General features: G+C 43.1%; 1 protein-coding gene across 2 annotated transcripts in view; it reads left to right on the forward strand.

The window, feature by feature from the left end:
- Positions 1–25049, forward strand: part of dmd (dystrophin) — a 289532-nt gene that overhangs the window by 130766 nt on the left and 133717 nt on the right. For both annotated transcript variants that reach the window (XM_085449001.1, XM_085449002.1), the window contains exons 17-24: positions 6895–7002; positions 7154–7333; positions 8798–8967; positions 12558–12681; positions 21292–21370; positions 23171–23283; positions 23518–23646; positions 24840–25032. In XM_085449001.1, coding sequence (XP_085305127.1) covers positions 6895–7002; positions 7154–7333; positions 8798–8967; positions 12558–12681; positions 21292–21370; positions 23171–23283; positions 23518–23646; positions 24840–25032 — 1096 coding nt within the window. The remainder of the gene's footprint in view (positions 1–6894; positions 7003–7153; positions 7334–8797; positions 8968–12557; positions 12682–21291; positions 21371–23170; positions 23284–23517; positions 23647–24839; positions 25033–25049) is intronic.

A 25049-nucleotide genomic window follows, 5' to 3' on the forward strand; every position in this document is an offset into this window, starting at 1 on the left:
AACGACCAAACTGTGATGGCTTGACTGGTTCAGAGTATCTCTAAAACTGCAGAGACATAGGAGCCAGGAGAATAAATCGGCTGTTCTCCACTGAACAATCTGAGGTGTACTCTCAGTAGCAGGCAAACAATAAATGACCAGCCCACCAAGGGTGAAGACAGAGAAGGATGCAGCACATAAGAAAATGCTCATTGGCTACCTCCCCTAACCTCGCCTAGTAACCATCACAGTGGAATAAATCCAAGAAAGAGTCTCACGCATGAAGAGTTGGACAACACCAGGCTCTGACATGATTCACAGTTACTAGCTAAACAAGCTGACAGCACTCTAGCTGCTAATGAATGACCTGCACATGGAATGGCTAACCAAAGATTAGACTGATCCCCAGATTCCCAGAAGAGGCTGGTCCCAACCAATAACCTGCCTCAGCGCCACGTGGAAGCTCCTGTCAGGCATCATGGCTAAGATGGACAGACATATGGCTCAACACATGAGTGGGTCACACAAAGGAATTGTCAGAAATACCAGCTACTGTTAGATACAGTCACTCAAGACCAGAGATGGGCAGTAACGCGTTACTGTAATCCGATTACTTTTTTCAAGTAACGAGTAAAGTAAGGGATTACTATTGCAAAAACGGTAATTAGATTACTGTTACTTTCCCGTAGGAACGCTGCATTACTGCGTTACTAAAACTGTGATTTTTTGCGAGAATGTCTCATGACAGTGACGTAAGCGAGTGCGCCGTTAGTGACAACAGCTGTGTGCAGATCAACAATGGATCATACAGTGGGGCAAAAAAGTATTTAGTCAGCCACCGATTGTGCAAGTTCCCCCACTTAAAATGATGACAGAGGTCAGTAATTTGCACCAGAGGTACACTTCAACTGTGAGAGACAGAATGTGAAAAAAAAATCCATGAATTCACATGGTAGGATTTGTAAAGAATTTATTCATAAATCAGGGTGGAAAATAAGTATTTGGTCACCTCAAACAAGGAAAATCTCTGGCTCTCACAGACCTGTAACGTCTTCTGTAAGAAGCTTTTCTGTCCCCCACTCGTTACCTGTATGAATGGCACCTGTTTGAACTCATCATCTGTATAAAAGACACCTGTCCACAGCCTCAAACAGTCAGACTCCAAACTCCGCCATGGCCAAGACCAAAGAGCTTTCGAAGGACACCAGGAAAAGTATTGTAGACCTGCACCAGACTGGGAAGAGTGAATCTACAATAGGCAAGCAGCTTGGTGTGAAAAAATCAACTGTGGGAGCAATCATCAGAAAATGGAAGACATACAAGACCACTGATAATCTCCCTCGATCTGGGGCTCCACGCAAGATCTCATCCCGTGCGGTCAAAATGATCATGAGAACGGTGAGCAAAGATCCCAGAACCACACGGGGGGACCTGGTGAATGACCTGCAGAGAGCTGGGACCAAAGTAACAAAGGTCACCATCAGTAACACACTACAACGGCAGGGAATCAAATCCCGCAGTGCCAGACGTGTTCCGCTGCTGAAGCCAGTGCATGTCCAGGCCCGTCTGAAGTTTGCCAGAGAGCACATGGATGATACAGCAGAGGATTGGGAGAATGTCATGTGGTCAGATGAAACCAAAGTAGAACTTTTTGGTATAAACTCAACTCGTCGTGTTTGGAGGAAGAAGAATACTGAGTTGCATCCCAAGAACACCATACCTACTGTGAAGCATGGGGGTGGAAACATCATGCTATGGGGCTGTTTTTCTGCCAAGGGGACAGGACGACTGATCCGTGTTAAGGACAGAATGAATGGGGCCATGTATCGTGAGATTTTGAGCCAAAACCTCCTTCCATCAGTGAGAACTTTGAAGATGAAACGAGGCTGGGTCTTCCAACATGACAATGATCCAAAACACACCGCCCGGGCAACAAAGGAGTGGCTCCGTAAGAAGCATTTGAAAGTCCTGGAGTGGCCTAGCCAGTCTCCAGACCTCAACCCCATAGAAAATCTGTGGCGGGAGTTGAAAATCCGTGTTGCTCGGCGACAGCCCCAAAACATCACTGCTCTCGAGAAGATCTGCATGGAGGAATGGGCCGAAATACCAGCTACTGTGTGTGCAAACCTGGTAAAGACCTATAGTAAACGTTTGACCTCTGCTATTGCCAATAAAGGTTATGTTACAAAGTATTGAGTTGTATTTTTGTTATTGACCAAATACTTATTTTCCACCCTGATTTACCAATAAATTCTTTACAAATCCTACCATGTGGATTCATGGATTTTTTTTTTCACATTCGGTCTCTCACAGTTGAAGTGTACCTCTGGTGCAAATTACTGACCTCTGTCATCATTTTAAGTGGGGGAACTTGCACAATCGGTGGCTGACTAAATACTTTTTTGCCCCACTGTATATCGAGTGCGGAGAGAGTATGAGCGTGCAGCGTTTAAAGCGTGGAAGTACTGACCTTACTTTGAGTTTAGCGTCCGCTGTGCGTGGGAAGAAAACTTCTTTTTACAACGAAAAAACCCCTAAACTTCCGAGCAAGCACCGAGTAGCTACGAGGTAATGGGAAACTCACAGAGAAACTCCTTCCACTGACCGCTGCGGCACACCTGCACCAGGACAAACCTCCGCCTGCCCCACTCCTGATTTATTTTCTGCTGTGTTTTACTTGCATCTATTTGAAAGACTGAGTGTAAACACAAAAAATATTTTATTTTATGTGCTGGAATGTGCAGAAAATAGGTTTAAATGTTAAACTAATTTATTCAAGTCAGAGAATGTTGCATATAATTAAATGTTTGCTTGATGCATAAAGTTAAAAGATTAAAACTAATAAAACAAGTTTTAAAAAGAGACTTTTCCATTTGATTATATTTTGTATGATGGATTATGCAGAAAAAGTAGAATTGGGCTGAAAGATCTATCACTTTATCACCTCTTCAGGTTGTAAATCGTGAAACTGAAGCAACTAAGTAACTAAGTAATTAATTATTTTTGAAAATAAGTAATCAGTAAAGTAACGGGATTACTTTTTTGGGGAAGTAATCAGTAATTAGTTACTGGTTACTTTTACAAGTAACTTGACCAACACTGCTCAAGACTGTAAGATGAGATTGACCAACCTGAAGGTGCTTTATATTATAAAGTAGAGACTCTAAAACTACATGATCCTATTACCAAGGAGATGGACTGTCCCTGTATGTTCTGCATAGGCCTAATCAGCATCTATGCCCTGCCAGTCGTCAGGTACAGTGCTAGGATAATAAACTTGCCAGAAGAGGAGATAGAAGCCGCTGACATCAAGATAAGAAAGCTCCTTACCATGCATGGAGGGTTTCAACCTAAATTCAACACCCTGAGACTGTATGCTAAGCAGAAGGAAGGAAGGAGGCCAAGGAATAGTGAGTTTTAGAAATGCAATCCAGGAAACAACAGAGATCCACGAGCACATCAGGAAGATGACCACGACTTATCATGGATGCATGTACGTGTAGTACACAGGAACGGTACAGAAAATAAGTATTTTAAAGGCTCTGGAAAGAAAAAGATGAGAGATGTATCTAAAGACCTCAGAACAACTGTCAAGACAGTAGTGAAGGACTTAGCCAAGTGGTGAATTCCTTTTGAAAAAATCCACTTCACACCTTTAAGCCACACTAAAGTCTGCTAAGGACAACCTGGAGCAAAATCATCCATACTGGAAGCTGTTTGGTCAGATCATACGCAGCTGTGGTTCTTTGGCTTTATGTTTGGTGAAAGAAGGCTGAGGCTTACAAACCAAAGAACATCTAATAATGGAACTTGGTGGTAGGAGTATTATGTTGTGGGGATGGGTCTGATGTCTGGAACTGGGAAACTTGTCAAGATGGAAGGATTAACCCTCAGGGGACAAAAATGTATATAAGTGTATATAAGTATAAATTATCAATCAATACACCTGAGTTTTACTTAAGACTAACACATTACCACAAATTGACCCTTCATTTTACAATTTAGGGGCACCAGACCTTGTTTACATAAAGTATCGTCTGTTTTTGAGCGAAAATAAAACGAGACAATAAAATATTTAAATGTTTAGATTATTTTGACTGTCTGAATAACCACAGAGTGCTGTATGTTGAACTTTAGTGAGAATGTTTTTTTTAATCATTTCTAAATTTTAAATGGCAGCACATAATCACAGCTGTTGTCTTCAGGGGTCAAAATGTCCCCATCTGCTTTGATTGATACTTAATTAATATGAAGTAGATTTTCCCCCACTTTTAATTAAAACTTAATTCAAACATTTTGACACTATTTCTTTATTTCATTTCAAATTTATATCTGATAAAACCTTATTTATACAAAATGATTCTTTGTTTTTGGGTAAAAAAATTAATGAAATCATCAGTTATCGTGAGGATCGTTTCACAACCAGAGTCGGCTGCTTTAACAGATGATCACAGACGGGTTTATGTCAAAGTTAATTTAGAAAGCTGTTTTTAAACTACTTCAAGTTTTTTACTGGCATCAAATAATCACATCTGTTGTCCTCTGGGCTCAAAAATGACCCCGTTTGCTTTGACTGTTTATAAAGCAACAAGTATAAAATATCATCCATCTCTGTGTTTCAAGGTTTTATTCAACTTTATTCCAACTCATTGCCTGACAGTTTTCTATATTTTGGCATGGTAGGAGGGCATGAGTCTGAGTGAAGGCAAACTTTCATGAGGACAAAGGCGTGTCCATATTTGACCCAAGTGCAGGAGGAAGCTCAGGTTTATTCCTCTGCACTGGTCCCATCATGGACAGCTTTCTTTCCGCAGTTGCAGGCCAAGGGTCATATACAGTAAACAAGCTGTTACAGGTGATTGTTTTCTTTTGGAAACCTGCAATGTTAGGGACAACTCGTGTCCTGACTGCAGGACAGACGGTTTGCCATCGCACACGAGCATGTTCCATGTACAGCTGGACCTGCATCACATGCTGCCCATGTTTTTGTCTCAAAGTTCCCTGGTTTACTTGGATGTTCTGTTGGACAGAGTCCTCTGAAGGGGACTTGGTGCTCATACAGTCACATCAGTACCAGGATCTTACATCACAGCAGGAGGAACACCCACGTGTTCCATACACCTCACAGGAGCACGTTTGTGTCATGAACGACGATCATCTATTGTGTCTTTATCAAGAAATTATGTCCTTTTTGTGCTTCTATGATTAATCTTGTGTCACCTTTAAAACTTCTCTACCAGACTCAGGATGTCATAAACTGGCCGTAGTGACTCTACTGGATGCACGGCAGTAAGAATCAACACACCCACATATGCCTACAGCTGCATTCGGTCCATTTTTCTTCCTCTCTTGTTGTCCCTCCTTGTTCATCATTGAGTTGGCTGTAGAGCAGGTCATCTGCTAATTGGATGGTTGTTGGTTCAATCTCTGTGTGCTCTAGTCTGGAGTTCTTACCAAGGTGTCCTTGGGCAAGTTACTGAACCCCAACTTGGTCTCTGATGCATCCATTGGCATGTGAACGTTAAAAAGCAGAATACAAGCAGAATACACTGTGTATAATGCTTTCAGTACTCGAGTAGAAAAGCCACTGAAGGAGTATGGGACCTGGCACATGTGCTTGGACTGTGGTAGAGCATCTTTCTCTGAGGCACATGAGAGAGTCAGGCATCGTCTGTCACTGGGAAGGTTAGAAGACCAGATCAGTGTTTCCTCACGTTACTGCAAATATTCCTCTGTCTCAGCTGATTCCTCTTTCCTGCTTGATCTTCATCATAATTGAAATGGATGATGTGTAGTCCTCTGACACATCTTCTATTACAGTTTCACATTCTGAAAATTCAAGAAACTTCAAGAAGCCCAGTCACTTTCTCTCCAAGCTCCTCAGACTACCATGTCCTGGATGCCTGAGAACCTACTTGAACATAGTTCAGATTCTTCATCACTTTTCTTCACTTCATAGCCTTCTTCCACTTCTGCAGGTGGCTGATGTGCTTTTTCAGAGAAAGGGTAGCATGTGCTCTAAATATTGACAATATTTCTTTATCTTCTAACCCTGGATCTTCCTGAACATTGATTCTTCCTCATGATACTAGAGGACAATATGTGCTTTGTTCTACTGGTCATTTCTTTCCACGACATGGTAAAAAAAAAATTAGCACACAAGCCTCGAGCGCAATGGAGGCCTGTGAGCTACTTTGTGTGTATGCATTATTGTGGGGTCTACCTTACAATATGAAGCACCTTGATGTGACGGTTGTTGTGATTTGATGCTGTATAAATAACATTGAATGTAGAGCACCTGCCTCCTCATTGTGCTGCCTGTTGTTGTTGTTGTTGTTGTTGTTGTTGTTGTTGTTGTTGTTGTTGTTGTTGTTGTGACCTTTGCTTGACCATCTCTTTTGTTTTCCTTTTTCATCTTTCTCTCCTACCAGTGTTATCTTCTTTTCAATTTTTCTCACCTGTCGGCCCATTTCATCCTTTTTTGGCATCTAACTTCCCTCCTTCCTTTTCCCTCCTATTTTCTTATTCAGTTTTCCATCTTTAACTTGTTATTTTGTTTTCTGTCAGTCTCCTTACTTTCCACTGGTTTCTTCTTCTTTTATTTAGTGTTTCCTATATGTCCCTTTATTTACCCCTCCTGATCTTGGTTCTGTGAGAGGTTTCTTCCTGTTAAAAGGGAATATTTCCCTCCCTTTCTCACAAAGCGCTTGCTCATAGGAGATCATCTGATTGTTGGTTTTCTCTGTATTGTTGTAGGGTTTACCTTACACTATTCATATACAGTCACCTTTGAGGTGGTTTGGTACTATAGAAATAAAATTGAATTAAATTGAATTTCATTTATCTTTCCATTTCTACACATTTTCTCTACTCCTTTCTTGTCAAACTCTTTTCTGTCTTCTTGTTTTCTTACAGTGTTTATTTGACTCCTGGTTAACTCAGAAGGAGGACATGGTTGGGTCCATTAAGACAACCAACCTGAAGGACCAGACAGAGATGGTGGCCTGTTTGCACCATCTTACTGTGAGTATGCCTATACCGGAGCTGCTGTACCTTTTTGTAAAGAACAGAAAATGTTCCTACTTAAAAAACTCTGCACCAGTTACATGAGTGACATGCCAGGTAGGCTTAGATCTCTGCAACTTTTGTTGTGTGTATGTGTCTGTTCCGTAAGACTTTGAAAGCAGACCTTGATGTTAAGCGCCCCACCATGGACAAATTATGCTCAATGAGCCAGGATCTGCTGTCCAGTGTGAAGAACAGAGAGGTGGCCAGCAAACTAGAGGCCAGACTGGATAGCTTTGCCCAGCGCTGGGAGCAACTAGTCCAGATCCTAGAGATGAGTATCACCCAGGTACAGTGAGTGCTGAGTTGTCTTTTACTGTATGTAGAGTCATGTGAACATCATGGCAATTTTTTTTTTACATTGAGTCAGTATTTATTTAACAAAAGCTATGCCAATATGCAAAAACAGAGTGTGAAAAACCGACTGCACTCAGGTATGTGTTAACACTATGCTGAGAAGGAATGACATCAGCCGTCTCAGCAAATTCTCCCCAAGGTCAGACAGTGCAATGGTCAGAGAAACTGCAACACACTCAAAAGGCTTCAGTTAGCAAGTTAGATATTAAATGGTAAATGTCCTGTATTTGTATAGCGCTTTGCATAGTCCCTAAGGACCCCAAAGTGCTTTACACGTTCAGTCATCCACCCATTCACACACACATTCACACACTGGTGATGGCAGCTACATTGTAGCCACAGCCGCTGTGGCTACAATGTAGCTGTCTTGATTAAAGTTCAAGACAGTCCAATGAGAACAGGAGTGAACAAGTATAACATGTTTAATTGTTGCCATGAGAAAGACTCTTCTCTCTAAAAGAGAAACTCATCTGTTGCGAGGATCGCTGAATCTAGTTTACTTGCTGATGGTAGCTGTGTTTCCACGCAAAGCGAAGATTGTAAGCAGCAGTAAAAGCAGTGCCAGCGGCAGCTTGTATCACATGCTGGTTTCCCATCAATTTACTGTGAAAGACAGGCTTTATCTACAATGAAGCTGCAGTTTACTGTGAGTACAAAACAAGCAGAGCTTTCAGTAACAACAACCAACTGTGATCAAAAGATGGCAGTGATGTAAAGGATGCATGCAAACTGGCAAAGCTCTGTTGCCTGTTTGCATGCATGTCTGAAATGAAAAGATCGTTTCACTTTTGGTGCATTTTATGCACATTTAAACAGATTTCACTGTTTAAAATAAATTCATGTGGCCTCATAATCATAGAACTTTGGTTTTCTCATCTGCATGAGATTTGTTAAGATTAAGAAAATGCCAACTGAAAACCACTTAATACACAATGTTTGCTTGTATGTACACGTACTTTTAAATGCACACATTAATTAGTGCTCAAGCTGGTTGCACAGATATCGATATTTCTCCCTCTCCTTCTTATTTTATTTATTTTTCCATTGAAAGAGATAACCAGCAGATTGACCTCTACATACACATACATACACTCTACATATGCTTCTTCTCACGTTGTCATTACAGTCTACTCTAAAGTCATAGTCTAAATTGCTGCTTAACTGCCTCCACAGCTGTCTGAGTGTGCACTCACCTACATACACACACACTCAGTCTAGAGCTCTTGTTGGAACCCACACTTATACCGCAAAACACTGTACTCATGACCTTGTATGATAGATGATGTCCAACCATCAGTTATCACCTGTCAAGAATGAGGATTTGTCATCTGTATAATTCAGCTCCTGATGTTAAACCGTCTGCCTGAGTGTATTATGCTCTCCCTTTAACATTCAGCTCTCGGCAGCTGTCAGTGCAGCCCAGCATTCTGAGCTAACCCACTCAGTAACTGCGACTGTAACCAAAGTGACAACAAGAGAGAAGATGTCAGCTGTCCGCCAGACCCGAGAATCACCACCTCCACAGAAGAAGAGACAAGTAGTTGTGGATTCTGAGCTCAGGAAAAGGTGTGTTTATGTTCCTACACTTGAAAACGTGAGCGTTGGAGCATTATTCATTTCAAGATGCCTTCTAACTTTTATTAAATGTTCAGATACATGCATCCCTTTTTACTCTCTTATCTCAGCAGGTAGGTGATGAAATATTGTGAATACTCATAGTATCTAGGTTTGGTGGTTATAATAGTAAGCAGCTTTAAACTGAACTTTTCCCAATAGTCAAGTAGAAGTTTCTGAAAATTCTCCTCGACCTTGTAGTAAGTAGAAAAGCAAGCTTAGACGTTTTGTAGTGGTAGTTTAACAGTGAACCTTTTTGGTCATTTTTGAGGCATTTTGTTAAATGTAAGTTAAAATAAAATTTAAGGGTTTTCTACAGCACTGAGTAATTCTCAGCTACAATGCATGAGCACAGTCAGGTAAACATTACTTTGGATCCCAGGCAGGCGGGGCACGTAGCGTGCTGGTCCTTGTTGTACAAAGAGAAACCAAACCCCTGAGGACAGGGCAAAACAGAAGAGTTCTGCTTTGCTTGCTTTGGTTTGATATTCATATCAAAATGCAAAGCAAAAACACTGCACAAGAAGACTCGAATATAGTGCTCCGTGGGCAGCCGACGCACCAGCTGAGCAGTGGTGGCTAACACCAACTTTAAGCTAGCAAACAGAGCTAACTAGCAGTTGCTACCTAGCCCGACCTGGCAGAGGTGTTCTTAGCAAGGTGAAGAAGTTATGAAGAACACAAACCCCCTTTGATCACAGGGGGTTTGTGTGCAGGTGCGACTATGAAGGGCATCAAAAAAGCCAAACACCATTACAAAAAGAAGGTAGAAGAACACTTCTCCAACTCCAACCCCCGACGCATGTGGCAAGGACTCCAGACCATTACAGACTACAGGACCACCAAACCCTCCCCCGCATCCTCTGATGTCTCCTTCCTCAACGAGCTCAACAACTTTTATGCTCGTTTTGAGCGAGGGAACCCCACAACCACAACCAAAGCAGACATGACGCCAGACCACCAACCTCTGACTCTCTCCCCCACCGATGTAGGAGCGGTGCTGAGCAGGATCAATGTCCACAAGGCTGCAGGTCCCGATGGCATCCCCGGGCGTGTTCTCAGAGCGTGTTCTGGGGAGCTTGCAGGAGTGCTCACAGACATATTCAATCTGTCCTTGGCCCACGCTGTGGTACCGGCCTGCTTCAAATCCACCTCCATCGTCCCAATACCCAAAAACTCCAACCCATCTTGCCTCAATGACTACCGCCCAGTAGCACTCACCCCCATCATCACTAAGTGCTTAGAGCAGCTGGTCCTAGCACACTTCAAATCCTGTCTGCCCCCCACCCTGGACCCCCACCAATTCGCATACCGCCAGAACAGGAGCACAGAGGATGCAGTCTCCATCGCACTGCACTCTGTCCTCTCACACCTGGACAACAACAACACCTACGCCAGAATGCTGTTTATAGACTTCAGTTCAGCATTCAATACAATCCACCCCTCACAACTCATCAGGAAACTGACAGACCTGGGCATCAGTTCCCTCATCTGCAAATGGTTACTGGACTTCCTGACCAACCGCCCCCAACATGTCCGGCTGGATAACCACTGCTCATCTACCATCACAATGAACACCGGTGTACCACAAGGCTGTGTGATGAGCCCTTTCCTCTACTCCCTCTTCACCCACGACTGCAGACCTGCTGATGGTTCCAACACCATCATTAAGTTTGCAGATGACACCACGGTGATTGGTCTCATCAGTGACAACGATGAGGCCGCCTACAGGGAGGAGGTGGATCGTCTGGCTGAGTGGTGCGACAGAAACAACCTGCTGCTTAACACCGAGAAGACCAAGGAGCTCATCGTGGACTACAGGAGGAATGCTGACCCACATCCACCCATCCACATTAAGGGGACAGCTGTGGAGCGTGTGAGCAGCTTCAAGTTCCTGGGAGTCCACATCTCCGAGGATCTCACCTGGACGACCAACTGCTCCAAGCTGGTCAAGAAGGCTCACCAGCGCCTCTTCTTCTTAAGGACTCTGAGGAAGAACCACCTGTCCTCAGACATCCTGGTGAACTTCTGTCGTTGCACCATCGAGAGCATCCTGACCAACTGTATAACAGTCTGGTACGGGAACTGCTCTGCCTCGGACCGGAAGGCGTTGCAGAGGGTCGTGAAAACTGCCCAGCGCATCGCCGGAGCACCACTTCCTGCCATAAAAGACATCTACAGGAAGCGGTGTCTGAAAAGGGCTGGGAAAATCATCAAAGACCCCAGTCACCCATCACATGGACTCTTCACCCTCCTGCCCTCTGGGAGGCGCTACAGGAGCCTCCGGACTAAGACCACCAGGTACCGGAACAGCTTCTTCCCCACAGCTGTCAGACTCCTGAACTCTGCCTCCTGACATCTGACCCACGTTAACATATGGACTGAACATACACACACCCACAATGGACAACTGTACCCTCAAACACGCAATAATAACATGGACTGAACCACCACTCACAACCACCAGCACTTTATATAGCCTCTGTAGAAACTATCTACACCCTCACTTATCTTAACTGCACTACTGTATAGCTCTGTGTAAATAATCATTCTGTACATTCGATAATCTTTAATCCTACAACTGTTTACAACTTGCATAGTTCACATTTCTGTATAGCTGTATATCTCAGATTTCTGTAAAGTTATTTATTTCATATTCTGTATAGTTTTTCATATTTATATCCTGCTCATAGCCTGTACATAGCTTGTACTCACTACAGCCTGTACATACTTATAGTTATAGCATATTCACAACATACTTCATACCGTGTACATTATAACATACCATAATAGACCCATTTCTGTAATATACTCACATATCTATATTATTGCTAATATATATTGTAATATATCTATATCACTAAAGCACTTCTGGATGGATGCAAACTGCATTTCGTTGCCCTGTACCTGTGCATGTGCAATGACAATAAAGTTGAATTCTATTCTAATTCTATTCTATGCATATATCATGACTGGTCATCTCAAGACAAGACATGTAAAGTGTCCACACTTTAATTCTCAGCTTTTCAGCACAGACATTTGTGTGGCCTGCATGGTCATTGCAGTGGGATTGTAATTAGAGCTGGCAGCTGTCAGTCAGCCAGAAACGTTACATGTTACAGTTCTGAATTGTTTTTCCACTCGGCACATCAATTCCAATGTGTTGGCAGTTCTTATTTCCTTTCAGGACAATGAAATTTATGTTGCTGACAAAGGTTTTTCTCCACAGAAGACATCTGCAAACACCAACATTCCATAATTGAATGGTATTTCATAATTTCCACCGAATTTAAAATATTACAGGATAATAGTAAACTCCCTCTATGATATGTAATAACTAACTGTTTGAGTGTGAAGCTGAAATTAGGTCCTATATGATTACATGAAATACATTACTACAGTGCTGCTATGTGACATCTTGTATGCAATCTTGTAAATGTAGTGTTAATAGAACTTCACCACCACATTATCTTATGTGCTTCAACACAGTGTGATGCCTTATAATACAAAACACATTTGTGTTTGTCTGCATCTATTGCCAGGTTCGATGTGGATTTCACTGAAGTCCACAGCTATATGACTCGTGGTGAAGCCATTCTGCAGAGCCCTGAATTCTCTGTGACACGCAAAGACAGCAGTATTCAGGAGCTACATGACAAAGTCCAGGTAAAAATTGTGTGTCTGTGTCTTATGTGCATATGTGGATCTGTGTCATTTATATATGATCTAAATGTGCAATAGGATCTTGTTATTTCAGCATTTCAGTCATACCTGAGGGGACATTTTGAACTGGGCTTACAAGGCAATGATAATGTACCTCATATGAGATGCAGCAAAGTGTCAGTAATGAGTGTGATGACATTTTGCAGACATTTTGGACCCTTTACTTATATGTGTCAGCTGACAACATTTGTATTCTAAGTGCTTTGTATAAGGATGAAACAAAACAAGAGGAAACAGGGTAAAAAGCCTGTTTTTCTTTGATAGTTAAAAAATACCCAAACATCCATCCATCCATCCATTTTCATCCGCTTTGTCCGGGGCCGGGTCGCGGGGGCAGCAGCCTAAGCAAAGAGGCCCAGACCTCCCTCTCCCCAGCCACCAGCTTATCCGGGGGAATACCAAGGCGTTCCCAGGCCAGCCGAGAGATATAATCTCTCCAGCGTGTCCTGGGTCTGCCCCGGGGCCTCCTCCCGGTGGGACATGCCTGGAACACCTCACCCAGGAGGCGCCCAGGGGGCATCCTTGTCAGATGCCCGAACCACCTCAGCTGGCTCCTTTCGATGTGGAGCAGCAGCTGCTCTACTCTGAGCCCCTCCCGGATGGCCGAACTTCTCACCCTATCTCTAAGGGAGAGGCCAGCCACCCTTCGGAGGAAGCTCATTTCTGCCGCTTGTATCCGCGATCTCGTTCTTTCGGTCACTACCCACAGCTCGTGGCCATAGGTGAGGGTAGGGACGTAGATCGACCGGTAAATTGAGAGCTTCGCTTTTACACTCAGCTCCCTCTTCACCACGACGGACCGGTGCAGCGTCCGCATTACTGCAGCTGCAGCCCCAATCTGTCTGTCGATCTCCGGCTCCCTTCTCCCATCACTCGCGAACAAGACCCCGAGATACTTGAACTCCTCCACTTGGGGCAGGAACTCATCCCCGACCCGGAGTGGGCACTCCACCCTTTTCCGGCTGAGAACCATGGCCTCAGATTTGGAGGTGCTGATCCTCATTCCCGCTGCTTCACACTCGGCTGTGAACTGTTCCAGTGCGAGCTGGAGGCCCTCACCCGATGAAGCCAACAGAACCACATCATCTGCAAAAATCAGAGATGAGATTCTGAGGCCACCAAAGCGAAAGCCCTCCGCCACTTGGCTGCGCCTAGAAATCCTGTCCATAAAAATTATGAACAGAACCGGAGACAAAGGGCAGCCCTGGCGGAGCCCATCACCCACCAGGAACGAGTCCGACTTATTGCCGGCAATGCGAACCAAGCTCTTGCAACGGTTGTATAGGGATCGAATGGCCCGTAGCAATGGGCCAGACACCCCATATTCCCGCAACAACTCCCACAGCCCCGAGGGACACGGTCGAATGCCTTCTCCAAGTCCACAAAACACATGTAGACTGGTTGGGCAAACTCCCATGCACCCTCAAGTATCCTGGGGAGGATAAAGAGCTGGTCCAGTGTTCCGCGACCAGGACGAAAACCGCATTGTTCCTCCTGTATCCGAGGTTCGACTAACGGACGAACTCTCCTTTCCAGCACCCTGGCATAGACTTTCCCAGGGAGGCTGAGGAGTGTGATCCCCCTGTAGTTGGAACACACCCTCCGGTCCCCCTTCTTAAAGATGGGGACCACCACCCCGGTCTGCCAGTCCACAGGTACTGCCCCTGATCTCCACGCAACATTGTAGAGGCGTGTCAACCAGGACAGCCCTACAACATCCAGAGCCTTCAGGAACTCGGGGCGGACCTCATCAACACCAGGGGCTCTGCCACCAAGGAGTTGTTTAACTGCCTCAGTGACCTCGCCCCCGGAAATTGGCGGGTCATTCCCCTCATCCCCAGACTCTGCTTCCTCCTCGGAAGACGTGTCAGTGGGATTAAGGAGGTCCTCGAAGTATTCCTTCCACCGCCTGACTATTTTCTCAGTCGACGTCAGCAGCATACCCAAACAAACATATATTTTGTAATTTTGGTTAGTATGTTAATCTGGTTCAAACTTTACATTTTACCAGTAGGCATTTGGATTTGAAAGCTACACAAAGTATCCAAGTTTGTTGTTTACATTGTTTTAATTTGATATTTTTGGCAACTAAGTGTAAAGAAAAACATTTTATAAACACAACACTGACAACAGTTTAACCTTTGCAGGGCTGCTTGCAAACACTTGATAAACATGATGTATTAAGTCCATAGTCACATTTTTTGTTCTTTACTAATTCCTGAGCAATAAATCAGTGCACATTAGTTATCCTTATTCTTTCATCTATCACTTAGAACTACACTACCAGTCAAAAGTTTTAGAACACCCTCATTTTTACAGTTTATTGTAATTCAAGTCATTCAAGTCCAATGAACAGCTTGAAATTGTGCAAAGGTAACTGGTGAACTGCCAGAAATTAAAAATAAAGGTAAGGTTACCCAAAACTGAAAAATAATGTACATTTCAGAATTATTCAAAAAAGCCTTTTGCAGTGCTCTGCTGCCATCTAGAAGGCAAATGAGGAGCTGGGAGCGTGGCTCACTAAGGTGTATAAGTCCAGCCTGCCTGGAAGATTTAAAGCCCGGATCTACCAGCACATCCTCCCACGAATCCTGTGGCCTCTGCTTGTCTGCACAGTTCCAATAACTAATGTGGAATCCCTTGAAAGGAAGATCAGTGGCTTTCTTTGTAAGTGGCTGGGTCTTCCCCTCAGCCTCACCAGTAGTGCCTTGTATGGGGCAAGACGCCCCACAGTATAGAGATTCCAAAGACGGCAAGGTGACATCAGCAGGTGTCAAGGTAAGGACAGGAAGAAAGTGGAAGGCAGTTGAGGTGGCAGAGTCACGCCTAAGGCAAAAGAAACTGGTCAGGCAGAAGACACCCCCCCTGTCTTAGCAACAGGGGGAGCAGGCTTGGGGTACTTCCCAAAGGCCCAGGTCAGCAGGGCACAGAGAAAGGAGAGACACCAGCTACTCGATTAAGAGGTCCGCGCAGGTGACGAGCAAATAAGCAGGGCCACAGGACTCAGGCGGCAGGGAGCATGGACACGGTGGGAGAGTACCTTGCAGCGCAAGGTCACCTGGGCAAACATCATGCAGGCAGTATACAACATTCTGCCAAGCCCAGTAAATCTCCATGTGTAGGGAAAGAGCGAGACACCTGCCTGTTCCCTGTGCTCTGGAAGAGGCACCCTAGAACGCCTCCTCAGCAGCTGCCCAAAGACCCTGGCCGATGGTCGGTATCGTTGGCGACACGACCAGATGCTCAGAGTAGTACCTGAGAAGATTGCCTCAGCAATCAGCACCAGTGAACACCATCGCGCTCCAAAGAAGGCAATCTCTTTCATTAAGGCTAGAGAGAAACCCCAGGTGCGCCCACATTTAACAACCGGCCTCCTCAACACAGCCTCTGATTGGGAGCTACAGGCTGACCTGGGTAAACAGCTAAACTTCCCACAGCACATTGTAAAAAACATCCCTCTGGCCAGACATTTCTGAGGCCCCAAAACATCTGCTAATGCATGAACTCACAGTGCCCTGGGAAGAGCGGATCAAGGAGGCCAACGAGAGGAAACGTGCCAAGTACCAGGACCTAGTGCAGGAGTGCAGGGGAAGGGGCTGGAAGACATTCTATCAGCCCGTAGAAGTGGGTTGTAGGGGCTTTGCAGGACAATCACCCTGCAAAGTCCTTGGCCGGCTGGGTGTGGCTGGGGCTGCCAAGAAGAGGACCATCCAGGTTGTGAGTGAAGCGGCAGAGAAAGCCACAAGATGGCTGTGGATTAAGAGGGCTGATCCATGGGTAGCTACTGGTACGCAAGTCAGGGCTCGATCACCCCTTACTGGGTCGCCTGGGCGAGGGTGTATTATGTTGCGAGACCCGAAATACCTGATGACCCCAGGATACATAACTGAAGATGCGTGCCAGTGCATCCAGGAGATGTTTCTTGCATAGTTCAGGGAAAATGGGTTAACAATTTAAAGCTGTTCTGCAGCAATGGAGGCAAATCAAGCCTTGAAAGCTGGTGCTACTAATTCCTACAGCTGTTCCAACTTTGTGGATTACTTCCAACCGTCTCTGTCTGCAAAAGCAGTGTTGGAACACACGGTGGTACCATACCCTGGTGAGCATCAGTTGAACAACATTGTACTGCAAAAAGTAGTGTGTTGGTACAAACATGGTGAGAAAAAACAATTGAAGAGAGACAGACCATCATAAAACTTGTAAATGTCGGCCTGTCCTACAGAGAAACTGCAAAGAAAGTCAAGGTGTCAGTGAGTCCAGTTTCCTTCAGCATCAAAGGCTCAGAAACTGTGACAGCAGGAGGTCTGCAGACCCAAAGACACGACTGAATCAGAGGACAAGTTTCTGAGAGTTAACAGCTGTGTGACGGCGGCTCACAGGACAACAGCTTCAAGCAGCTTCATAGTGGTCGTAGTGAGAAAGTCTCAGTTTTAGCTGTGAAGAGAAAACTTCAAGCTGCAGGTTTGACAGGACGAGTGGCAGCAAGAAAGCCAGAATAAGACAAAGAGGCTCGTCTGGGCCATGAAACACCACCATTGTACTCATGAAGACTGGAAGAAGGTTTTATGGACTGATGAATCAAAATTTCAAATCTTCGGTTCAGGATGCAGGATCTTTGTACGTCGTTGAGTAGGTGAAAGGATGGTTCCACAGTGTGTGACATCCTGAAGAGGAAATGTGATGGTCTGGAGCTGTTTTGCTGGATCCAGGGTCAGTGACTTGTACAGAGTGAGAGGCCCCCTGAACCAAAACGACTACCACAGCATTCAGCAGCACCATGCAATATCTTCTGGTATGAGGCTAGTTGGTCAGGGGTTCATCCTACAGCAAGATAATGACCCAAAACATCAGTCCAAGCTGTGCCAGAACTACCTCAGGAAAAAGAACAAGATGGTGAGCTTGAAAACATGGAGTGTCCAGCACAGTCTCCAGACTTAAACCCCGCCGAGCTGGTTTGGGATGAACTGGACAGAAGAGCAAAGCAACCTACAAGGTCCACATTTATGGGGACTTCTTTCTACAATAGAAATCAAATATTCTCCCGTATCTGTAGCAGAATGCCATATCTGTGTTCAGCTGTTATATCTGCCAAAGGTGGCTACTGATGAGTCAAACGTTTAGAATACATTTATAAACTGATTCCTTGTTTTTTTAACTCCAATTACTTATTTGTACTATGCTTTCATTTCAGAGTGCGATGTGATATTAAACTGCATAATTTTTAATAAAAAACTGGAAAAAATGGGGTTTTCTAAAACTGATAGTGTGTACATATTTAGAAATTCTTTGTGATTGTGTTTTATTTTTTTTGGTTGGTTTAAAGGCTCTCTGTGTATGTACAGCCTAAAAGTTCAGTGGTGATCTGTCTATTATCGATACAGCATATGTGATGTGCTAAAACTTACAGCTCACTTTTAGCCACTAAATGCTGCACAATGTTTACCAGCTAGTGCTTTGTGTTAGCTCTGCGGTGTACCCCTGCCTCTCATCTTATAATAGCTGAGATAGACTCCAGCCCAACCGTGATATGGACAAACAGAATTCAGTTCAATTCAATTTTATTTGTACAGCGCCAAATCACAACAACAGTCACCTCAAGGCGCTTTATATTGTAAGGTAGACCCTACAGTCATACATACAGAGAAAACCCCAACAATCATATGACCTCCTATGAGCAAGCACTTTGACGACAGTGGGAAGGAAAAACTCCCTTTTAACAGGAAGAAACCTCCAACCAGCACAACCAGGCTCTGGGAGGGGCGGGGCCATCTGCTGCAACTGGTTGGGGTGAGAGAAGGAAGACAGGATAAAGACATGCTGTGGAAGAGAGACAGAGATTAATAACGAGTACGATTTGTCAGGGCTCTGTGTACGGGCAGGCGGAGATGAGCATCCAAACGCAGGACTCGGAGACTGAGCAGGATTTTGAATTCTGGATTTAACAGGGAGCCAATGAGGGAAGCCAATACAGGAGAAATCTGCTCTCTCTTTCTAGTCCCTGTCAGGACTCTTACTGCAGCATTTTGGATTAGCTGAAGGATTTTCAGGGGTTTTTTAGGACATCCTGATAATAATGATTTAAAGTAGTCCAGCCTGGAAGTAATAAGACAGGATATTTCTAATTTTAGAGATGTTGCACATATGGAAGAAGGCAGTCCTACATATTTGTTTAATATGTGCATTGAAGGACATGTCCTGGTCAGAAATGACTCCAAGATTCCTGGAGGCCATCCACAGTAAGAATATGGTGGTTAGATACCATATTTCTAAGATTTTCAGTACAATAACCTCAGTTTTATCTGAATTTTAACTACAGCCAGATTGAGGGCCTGTGCTACATAGCTGATTATTAGAGACAGGGTGATAAGATTTAAGATTGAAGCATTAATTAATGGCAGGACTTCTTTGAGCAGTTTTGTAGGAATGGGGTCTAAAAGACACGTTGATGGGTTGGAGGAAATAATTATTGAAGTTAACTCAGAAAGATCAATTGGAGAAAAAGAGTCTAAGTGAATGTAAACATTTTATGGCAACATTTTCTTCAGTTAACACTTCAACTGTTTAAGCTCTTTTCCACACAAATTCCAGCTTCTTTACCTCTTTTCAGCAGAAATTCTGCTGATTCACCTCTTTTCAGTACAATTTTCAGCTTTGTGACCTCTTCTTAGCACAATTTTCAGCTTCTTCTGCTCTTTTCAGCACAAATTTCAGCCTCTTTGGCTCAGTGGGATAAGCAGCTGCCGTGAGACCCGTTGGTAAAGGATCGAATCCTACGTGTGACGGTTTCCACACATCTTCCTGCTTTCCTCCACTCTGCATTCTTGACACTCTTCAGTGTACCATTTCACATACAGCCATCTTCAGCAAGCACTTCCGCTTCTACATCTCTTTTCAGCAGATAATTCTGCTTTTTCAGTTGTTTTCAGCAGATTCCAATATGAGGCATTCACACTGCATTTTCGCAGGAAATGAAACGTTTTCTAGTGTGGTCCTAGTCATCAAAATGGGCCAAAAAAATGGCATAAAAAGCTTAGTATTTCACAAGGTATAAAGGTTATGACCACCAAAAGATATAGCAGTCATAAACAGAAAGAGCGGAACAGGTTAAAATTTGAATGGTGAAAATTGGATGAAAACTGAGGGAGTAGTTAAGCAGCAAAAAAAAGGGAGTAACTAGAATAACTAGAAAAAGTTGCATTTCCTGTGAAAATGCAGTGTGAATGCCATGTTATGCGATCTGAAAACAGCAGATGAAGGAGAACTATCTGCTGAAAACACTGTGTAGAAGGGTTTGAACCTGCGCTACCTGGTCTCAAGGCAGCTGCTCATTTCACTGAGTCAAACTGGTTCTCAGGTGACTGAAAAGAGATGAGGAAACTGAAAATTGTACTGAAAAGAGGTGAAGAAACTGAAGGTTCTGCTGAAAAGCGCAGACAAGGCTGAGATTTGTGCTGAAAAGAGGTGGAAAAAGCTGATCTTTCTGCTGGAAAGAGATGAACTTGTTGAAGTTTCTTCTAAAAAGAGATGAAGATACTGAAAATTCTGCTGTAAACAGGCCGAGAAGCTCAAAATTCTGCTGAAAAAGGGTGAAGAAGCAGAACTTTGAGAGAGAGTCCTAATGTTTAATAATCCAAATTTCACTGTTTTACTCTTTTTTATGATTACGTTGTTTATTGCTGGTTTTTAGAATTAAATAAATGGACTACTAATATTAAATAATAATAATAATTATTATTATTATTATTATTATTATTATTATTATTATTATTATTATTATTATTATTATATGCTGATAGAAACGGTAACATAATGTTGTTTCACAACACATTCATAAAAATGTGTATTTGAGTGTTTTAAATACAGATGACATCACTGGGTTTAGCTACAGTAGCTTCCACCAAGTTAATATTAGGTTACCTAACTTATGTAGTTTCTTTGTTTGTTTTGTCTTTTATGATAATAATGAATTAATCAATAAAAACATACTTCATTCATGAAGAATCATTCTTGTGTGTGTCATAATATAAGGCAACAAATGCTACTGTACAGTGTTTTCACATTACATGCTATGATTTTGAGTTACGCTAATCGCAGATTTTGTTTAGCCAAAAACTTTATTCATCGTAATCGTAATATTGACTCTGACCCGCAGCAGAACTCATGTCTTCAAATTTATTTTTCCAAAATCTCCAACACACTGATTTTATTTTAGATATGATGTTGCTGTTACCTGACATGTTCTGTAATAAATGAATTGAGACCAAAAATATTGTGGTATAAAAACTAGTACTTCTCTTGATATGTTTTATTTCTCATATTTAGTAACAATAGGCATTAATTTAAATTTTATTTTCATTAGTAGATCAGCTTCAAAGCAGTCTGGGAGATTACTTTTAAAATATATATGCTTTTCTAAATAACTGGCCAGTCGTGCACAGGTTTTCGTAAGTGTGACAGCAGAATAAGATGCACACCTGGTTCATACTGCTTTGTAGATTGGACATTGATTTGTCCATCATCCATCCTCTCTGCCTCTCTGTTTGTTTGCCACAGGCGATTGAAAGAGAGCGGCCAGAAAAGTACCGCAAGCTTCAGGAGGCCACACGCACAGCACAGGCCCTAGTCGAGCAGGGTAACTTGCACGCTTACATACTCATTCACATGCATACACAGACATGCATGCTCCCCTCGTCTGTTCCCATGGCAACACTTCCACCTGTCCCACCCACTCTACTTGTCTCCATAGAAACACTCACTCACAGGGAGAAACGGACAGAAAGAGAGACTTCTCATCTGTCCTTCACTCTGTCCTTGTGACACAGAAACACTAAATGTTCTTTTGTTTTTTCCCTAACCTTAAAACAAAACATTCCTGAACTTTATACAACTTACTGACCAGAGCTACATCTGTGTATTTTCTCTTTAATGTTGCCTAAATTGTAAGGAAAATGCACTTGTGGGTTGAGCAGCAGAGTTGAGTGTGTGGTTACGCCCTTGAAAAACTTGCCAAATCTTCTCTGCCAGTGGCACACAGCTTAATCTACGCATGTTTTGATCTTCTGGTACCCCATGTGGTTGTGACAAATGCTGGTTGAAGAAAGGAATGCCATCCCTCAGATTCTGCAACCACTGGCATCCTCCTCAAGATGACACTTACTGCCACAGAGTTGTCAGAGACTGCCTCCAGACTACTACCAACCCATAAATGCGTTTTCCTTACAAATGTGGCACAGTTTCGAAGGAGAAATAAGCAGGCTTTCCATGCTGTAAGATTTATTACAAAGAAGAGTCGTTACAACAAAGAAATAATTAACCAATATGCCTTTCCTTATTTTTTGTGCCAAGTTTATATAAAATGGGATGCAAGCTGTACTGGTTAACATGTTGCCTTGAATTAAGTAATTCAAAATCTCTGAGTGCTCAGGTAGAGTAGAAAATGCTACACAAGAACTAGTCCATTTGCCATAATAAGCACTCTAATTTTATTTAAACAAATTTATTCAGATGTCTGACAAAAACAATTTTCTTGCTGTCAGATGATGAAATGGTAAATGGACTGATTCTTATATGGCACTTTTCTACTCTCCCAAAATACTCAAAGCACTGTATACAACATGCCTCATTCACACTCATACAAGCACTTCTAAACTCAAGTGCAATCTAACCAACATTCACACTCCAATAGACGCGTCGGAGAGCAACTTGGTGTTAGTATCTTCCCCAAGGATATTTTGCATGCAGACTGGGATTGACAAGGATCAAACCACAAACCTTCCAATCAGTAGCTGATCTGCTCTACCACCTGATCCACAACCACCCAATGAAGTGAAGATGAAGTCAATAAAATTGGTCTTCTTCATAAGTGACTGAATTCAATTGATCTGTTCCTGACAGTTATCGCCTACTAAATGCAGGTTATTCACGAAAAATAGAAAGAACAAAACACCAACTAGAATTGTAATTGGGGTATAACAGGAGAGGAATGAAATAAACACATTTACTGTAGGCTGCTGTATTCAGATGCAAACTGCTATGGAAAGTACAGTTACCTGGTATGACATCATGGAGTATAATGAAGACATGATTCCATGTCAGAAGCCTGATGCTGTCATTTCCAGGTGCAAATATAATATAGCCAACATGGTTCAGTTTACTCTTTTGGAGATGAAACTCTTTGTATGAACAGATTTCATTCATTCAACGTTAATATCTGTTCACATTAAATATACCAGTTAGTAGCACAGCGCTGTGTTTCTGTTAGCAGCAGACTGTTACAGGCCAGAGGCTCACCTCTCACCTGCACTCTTGTCTGCAGTTATCATGCTTATGTGAACTGTTATGCGGTATTTACTCTGTCTGTGTGTGTGACAGCCAACTCTTTCTCTTTCTGATCCTCCCATCACTACCACCTAACCCTGCCCCCTTACTCCAGAGGGGAGTCGTGCCGAAGACATTGCCCAGGCAGCAGAACAGCTTAACCAGCGCTGGGCAGGATTCTGCACCCTGCTGGGAGAAAGACTGGCATGGCTGTCCTATCAAACAAAGGTACACACATCTGAGTGCACATTATACCCAGGCCTTCAGTGTATGGGAAAATTTTCAATTTAACTTGGTATAGAACCATATGTTACATATTCTTCACAATACAATAAGGAGACCACATATAAAAAATCACAGGTGTGAGTAAACGCAACCCAGTCTGGTCATTCTCTCTACTGCAGACTAAAAAGATAATAATGTGTGGGTGTTTGCTCATTTTGTCCTCTGTGTGTCCTGCAGGTACTGGCCTTCTACAGCTTGTATGAGCAGTGTGAGCAGGCAGTGGACAGCAGTGAGAACTGGCTCAAAGTTCAGCCCCCGCTGGCATCTGAACCAGAACCACTCAAAGTGCAACTGGACCGATGTCGGGTGAGCGAGTCCTGACTTTGGTCACTATCTGCCACTTGAATCCAAAGTTTACGTTGGTAAACAGCACGTGCGGTTACTTTACTGCAGTGTGTCATCGTAGAGTTTTTCACCTCATGTTTTTAAATGGTTTTTGTTTTGTGTTAGAAATCTCAGAAGTTTCTGTTTCTTTCCATTTTGACATATTCATTCATTCGGCTTTGTTTGACTTTCTGTATTTCATGCACCTGTTTTGCATAGCACTTTGCTGTGAGTACTTTTTTGTTCTTTTTATGGATAATATATTTGCACTTATTAATTAAAAAAGTCTGTTTAATAATTCAGTTGACTCAGAACACAAAGTGTACTCATGCTTTTGATACATTATTACACGTTCTGAAAATGTTGTCCTGTCTTTGACAGTAAATAAACCTCCATCAGAATTAACAGAATTGTCACGTTTAAAAGGTTTTTTTGTATAAAAGTAATGCAGTGAGAGCTACAAACTGCCTTTACTTATGTATTTTGCCAGACAAACCCCCTGCTCCTAACCAGATGTGTTTATAAAGGCCTGAGCTTCTTAAAAAGCAGGAACTCGGATTGCAACACAAAACACGGGCTTTGTGTGGCAGTTTTTTGTCAACATCTACACAACAGAAGAAGCAAAACCAAACTGAATAAATAAAAGACAGAGAGGCACAACTGAAGTGAAAGACAGGACAGAAACAGAGACAGGCGCCACCGGCATAAAGAGAGGAAGAGAGAAATGGGGCAGTAGGAACTTTCAAAGTAAGAGCATGTCTGGACAAAATATGAAGGCAGAGAAATTACCGTACGGGGAGGAAGAGAGCTTCAATCTGATTCTTTTAAAATATGCCAAGCTTTCATTCAGTCAGCAATGCTGATGAAACACACTGTTCCAGGTTTAAAGGTACATAAAATTGTTCACATTATTCATGTGATGCTTGTTCTCTTTGTTTCACAGTCATATTTCAATGATGCTGAACTCGTCCAACTCTCTGTTTGGCTTCCTGTTCATTAGTATTGGGGCGGGGGGGAGGGGGGGGGGCTATATTTAAGTACTTGTGTAAAATAAGACTAATCGAGTATAAGGTTAATAGGGTGGAAATGAAAACACTCAGCTTTTTACTCTGTATTGATTATTGGACGTGTCTATACAACTAATACTCTGTAACACTCTTCCTCCCCCCAAATAGGAAGAGGTGGCTCGGCTGTCCTCACTGCAGCCCCAGGTGCACCTCCTGGATAAGAGGCTCAAAGAGCTGAAGGAAGAGAAAGAAGGGGACGAGGACCCTGCAGCATTCCTGGATGTTGACCTCAATGCCTTCAAAGAACACTACCACAAGGTCCTGGAGGATCTGAGGGCTAGAGAGAAGCACCTACAACTTGGTGAGATATTATTAACC

The sequence above is a fragment of the Copadichromis virginalis genome, linkage group LG23 (assembly GCF_057382275.1).
Source record: "Copadichromis virginalis isolate Kocher_CV1m ecotype Utaka linkage group LG23, C_Virginalis_male_GT1.1, whole genome shotgun sequence".
Taxonomy (NCBI): Eukaryota; Metazoa; Chordata; class Actinopteri; order Cichliformes; family Cichlidae; genus Copadichromis; species Copadichromis virginalis.